Source organism: Octodon degus, unplaced genomic scaffold, assembly GCF_000260255.1.
Source record: "Octodon degus isolate 3935 unplaced genomic scaffold, OctDeg1.0 scaffold00118, whole genome shotgun sequence".
NCBI lineage: Eukaryota > Metazoa > Chordata > Mammalia > Rodentia > Octodontidae > Octodon > Octodon degus.
Window position 1 is genome coordinate 542529 of NW_004524694.1, and position 5248 is coordinate 547776.

The 5248-nt window shown below is 50.2% G+C and overlaps 1 protein-coding gene across 1 annotated transcript in view; it reads left to right on the forward strand.

Moving 5' to 3' along the window:
* Positions 1-4148: 4148 nt before the first annotated feature.
* Positions 4149-5248, forward strand: part of Erich5 (glutamate rich 5) — a gene marked incomplete at its 3' end in the record, with an annotated part of 13369 nt that continues 12269 nt past the window's right edge. Inside the window, exon 1 of the mRNA XM_023699949.1 lies at positions 4149-4409. Within this exon, the coding sequence (XP_023555717.1) occupies positions 4352-4409 (58 nt within the window). The remainder of the gene's footprint in view (positions 4410-5248) is intronic.

The following is a 5248-nucleotide window of genomic DNA, read 5'->3' on the forward strand; positions in this document are numbered from 1 at the left end:
GGCTGGCTGGCATGTGGTGCTGGGGGATTGAACCGCAGTCCCTGTGCTGTTTTGCTAAGCTTGATCTAAGTAGGTGCCTTAGACCACTGAGCCATCTCACCAGCCCCGAGAATGTCCTTATTCTAAAGAAATGTATGCTTACCTGGGCATAGTGGCCTACACGTGTAGGCGTAACACTGGGGGAACACCAGGGGCAGGAGGATTTCAAATTCAAGCCCAATCTGGGCAACTTAGGCCCTGTCTAAATAGAAAAAATAAAATTTAAAAGCTGTTAATGTAGTTTGGTACAAAGGCCTTGAGTTTAATTCTTAGTACTGCAAACCAGACCAAACCACGTACATACAGATGTTGAGATAGGCAGGTGGAACACATGCAGGACAGTGTTCACAACTGCTGAATTCAGATGTTATTACTTTTGAATACTAGTCTGGCATTTCAGAGGGATTTGAAAGAAAAGGTTTTGGTTGTGGTGGTTGTTTTGCAGAACCGGGGGTATGAACTCCGGCCCTTGCTCTTGGCCAGGCAAGCACTTATTCTACGGAGCTATCTCCCCAGCCTCCAGGACAGAATTAACGTGGAGCACTCCTTTGGTTTTCCTTCAGCAACGCTGTGGCTCCCGCTCCTGAGAGCTCTCAGGCGCCTGTGCATGGCGCTTTCTGGCTCTTTAGTGGAAGCGCCCAGCGGCCTTCTGTGCTAGAGCCGGACAGCACCAGCAGGTCCCTCTGCCCTTTCTGTCCCGCGGTTCATCATCGCAGTCCTGATCGCTAGCTCGCTCATGCCCGCGTCTAGATTTAGAAGCGGCCCAATAATGATTTGGAGCTCAATTTATCTAACTCAGCTTTTACATGCCGACCAGTTCCCCTGGATACTGACCACACTCGGAAAGGTGACCAGGGGGCAGAGTGAACCCAAGTGAAAAGTCCCGGAACACACCGGGGATGTTGGTGGACCTTTCAGGGAATAAACCTCTGAAGAGCGAAAGCAGGCTACCTGTAGGCCTCTGCCCTTCCCGCCTGCACAGTGATGGAGCGTAAAATACCTCCTCTGTACCCTTCTCTTCAGAGGGGCCTGTTCCAGCCGGACAGCGTTCGTTTTTGGCATTTACAGGATGCAAACCATAGAAGGAATTAGGAATAAACCCAAGAAATCATTTTCCTACCTCATTTTATTTTAGCTTACTATTTTTTCATGCACATGCAAGGGAGCATATGTTTTTTATATTCTTGGGTACAAAGAACCCTGTGTATGTTCTTTGTGATTTTACAGTTGACCAAGAGTGACCTTTGGTGTCTATCAAGATAGGTCTTTTTTTGGCTTGTTTCCTTTTTTTTTTTTTTTTTTTTGGTGGGGGGGACCAGGGATTGAACTCAGATCCTTGCACTTGCCAGGGAAGCACTTATTCCACTGAGCCACTGAGCCACCTCCCCGGCCCCAAGATGGGTCTTTTTTCTTTCTTTCTTTCTTTCTTTCTTTCTTTCTTTCTTTCTTTCTTTCTTTCTTTCTTTCTTCTTTCTTTCCTTCTTTCTTTTTTCAGTACTAGAGGATGAAAAACTCATGACCCTCTAATACTGAGCTACACTTCCTTTCCCTTAAACAAGTGTTATTATTATTATTATTTTTTGAGGCAGGGCCTCAGTAAATTGTCCAGTCAGATCTCAAGCTTATGATCCTTCTGTCTCAACCTCCCTGAATGCTGGACTGTAGAAATAGACAACTACACCTCCTGACACTAAATTGCTTAATCTTCCCAGCTGGTCTCTCAGTTATTTTATAATTTATTTTTATTATTTATTTATTTAGGCTGGCTCAGCCCTCCCTGATGGCGGGGCTGGCGTGGCATGTGGTGCCAGGAATCAAACTGAGGTACCCTGAGCTTGCCTGAGCTTGCCTAAGCAAGCCTAAGCAGGCACTTTAGACCACTGAGCCATCTTGCCAGCCCTATTTTATAATTTAGAGTCAGTTTTTTAAATTTAGTGTAACTCAGATTCCTGTCTTTCAAAGTATCTATAAAAGTATGATTTTTAATGTTATTTTCAAAAATTTAAAAAGTCAACTCTACTCTTATCATTAGTAAAGAAGACTAAGACATTAGTGTTCTTTGCCTTAAAACCAGAATAATAGCAACACCATGTTGCAACACTGCCTATCATACTGCTCAGAAAATATCACCAATTACTCAATGGAGAAATAGAAAATGACCTCATAATAGAATCAAAATGTGGATATGTGGAGGCTGGGGAGATAGCTTGGTGGTGTAAGTGCCTGCCTGGCAAGCACAAGGACCCAAGTTAGATCCTTGGTACCACATGCCGTGCCAGCCCTGGAACTCTGGGTGCACCATGCCAGCCACCGAAATCCCAATGCTGGGTTGGCAGAGACAGGAGGATCACTAGAAATCTGAGCTGCATAGCAGACCCTGTACCAAATAAATAAAAGACGTTATAATAATAATAAATATTTTAAAACGTGGAGATGTGTAAGAAAAATGATAAAAGGAGTTCTTGGGGGTAAAGAGATTTATGACATTGATTTTTTTTCCCACTTACTTATTTATTTATTTATTTAGTGTGTGTGTGTGTGTGTGTGTGTGTGTGTGTGTGTGGCCAGCTCAGCCCACCAGGGGGCGGGGCCCGCTGGCATGTGGCGCTGGGGGATCGAACCACCGAGCCATCTCGCCAGCCCTATGACATTGATTTTGACAGAGAAAGTATCAAGGCTCTACTCGATTTTAAAAACCACATTTATTTAGGGTTGTAACACAGCGATGAGTATTTGTCTACTACACGTAAGATCCTGGGGTCCACCCCCACCATGGCAAAGATAAAAGAATTAATTATATTAATATATATCTGTCATGATCAGAGATTAAGTGAATCATCTAACAAGGCTAAAGGAACAAGACAGGACAGGTAACTGCTGAGAAGGAGAGGAGTCAGGAAGAGAGGGTAGGGCAAGCACAGGTGGTGGTGTGGACACTTGCGCTGTAAGCAGCAGCAGGTCTCACTGCTCACTGCACAGAAAAAGCATTTTGTTTTGCAGTTCAGCAAACAGGCCAGAGAACAAGACCCACCTCACACACTGGTCATGGAGAAGCCACTTAGCAGACCCTGGCTGGAGGACTCTGCAAACCCCAGGACAGAGTATCAGGCTCCACTTGGCTGTGGCCACAATGGAACAGTTGATGGAGGCCTCCACAGGTGTGGCTGCTTCTGGACAGATGAAGCAGATGGAAAGATCAGTAAATCATGTAGAAATTAATCTGGTACCTTCTTCACCTCAAACTAAAGGAAGTTATTTGATAACATGTAATATGGAATGTAGTGTAACATGGAATGGCATGGAATGTCTGACGGATGTGATGGGTTTATTTATTTTCTTTGAGATGGGGATCTCACTGTCACCCAAGATGGTTTCAGGCCTGGACTCAAGCAATACTCCTGCCTCAGCCCCCTGAATAGCCGGGATTGCAGGCACAGTGACACCACACCAGGCTAGTGTGAATGACAGCTTGATGGCATGTGCACTAACCGTGATGCAGGCAGAGAATGATAAGTAGGAGAGAAAAATTGTGAGGGAACATCAGACAGGCCCCAACCGAGGTGTGTTTTACAAAATGGCAGGAGAACTAAACAAAGTGTGAGTGTCATCTGAAAGGGAGAAGCCGACAGCAGTTGAACGTGGAGTGGAGATGAGATAGTTTGGTGTCTCCCACAATGGTGGTGCAAGCCTGTAACCTCAGCACTCTGGTAGGCTGAGGCAGGAGGACTGCAAGCTTGAGCCTAGCCTGAGCAATTCAGCGATTTGGCAAGGGTCTGTCTCCAAATAAAGACAGACAGACAGACAGACAGACAGACAGACAGACAGACAGACAGACAGACAGACAGTATTGGGGAATATAGCTAAGTGGAAAGGCCCTGAGTTCCATTCCCCGTACGGGGCGAGGGCGGGTTGGTATTAATGTTAAACTTCCTCATGGAGACAACCGGTGCGTAAGTGCTGAGAGTGTCACCGCACATCCAGCCTACCAATCAATAGCCACTGGCCGCAGCCGCCCCTCCCCTGCCCGGTATTTAGTGGTGACCCAAAGGGGCCCTCTCAGCGCTCGCCCTCCCTGTGCCCTCTCCCGTCCCGGCTTGGGGCGCCGCTGTGCCTTCCCGCCCCTCCACCTTCTCCCACCTTGGCCCCGGGGCCCACCTGTCCCTGGCCCCTCGCCCTCAGCCCCCACCCCCCGCGCGCCCCTGAGCCCTGAGCCCGCGGGAGCCGGGCATCCGCAGAGGCAGGGAAACTTCTGCGGGCGCGGGCGCGGGCGCGGTCGCGGCGCCGCGGATCCAGGCTCCGGCCGGCGCCCGCGATGGGCTGCTCCAGCAGCGCCCTCGGCAAGGCTGGCGACGGCAGCAGGCTCCGCAGCGGTGAGCAGGGGCCGGGTTCTCCACCTGGGGTCGGGCATCCGCGGGTGCTGGGTCCTCCGAGGTCCAAAAGGTGCGCCCCACCCTGGCGCCCCCAGCAGGGGGCGAACGACGCCCCGCGGAGTCAGGGAACCTCGCGATCTGGGGGCCCCCGGCGGCAAACCTGATCCGTGACCCGCGGCTTCCCTCCGGGACCAAGCTGAGAGGCACTGGGTCCGGAGCCGGTCCACGTCTTGGCAAAAGACGGGAGGGCGCAGAAAGGGCTCCTGCCAGCCTGGGCTCCTTCTGCCCAGATCCACTTGCCGCACCCTGGGCTTAAAAACGTGTTTCTTCAAAAGATGTGTCTGATGAAAGGTGGGCAGCGGGGGCGAACCCGGCGGCTTAGTGACTGAGTGAGACCCTGGAAGTCAGAAGCGGGAAGAGAGTGGGGGTGCAGCCCAGTGCCCTGGCCCTGCGCTCAACCCCTAGTACTGGGGGGAGGGGCTGCAACTATGTTTTGTGCCTCTGCTGTTCAAGGGACCCTCGTAAATGAGGCTGAGGGTGCAGGACGCACGAAAAACACGTTGCACAAATGATTCAGATCTTCGGACGCAGCTAAATACTGGGCAGAACCACCTTGCAGCAAGACTGGGTTTTCCAATCAGAATTCTGAATGGGTACTGCTCTGGACACAGCTGAGCGCTGGGCAGATCCCTTCTTGCTAGTGTGCAAGGCCCTCTGCAGGGACTGGGGAGTTCATAGTCCTTCTCCTCAGCCTCTTTCCTCAGGTCTCCTCCTAAAGCCTGGGTTACTGCAGAAGCAGAAATCCCTTCCCCTCTGAGCTTGCAGTAGAGAGTTCAGGA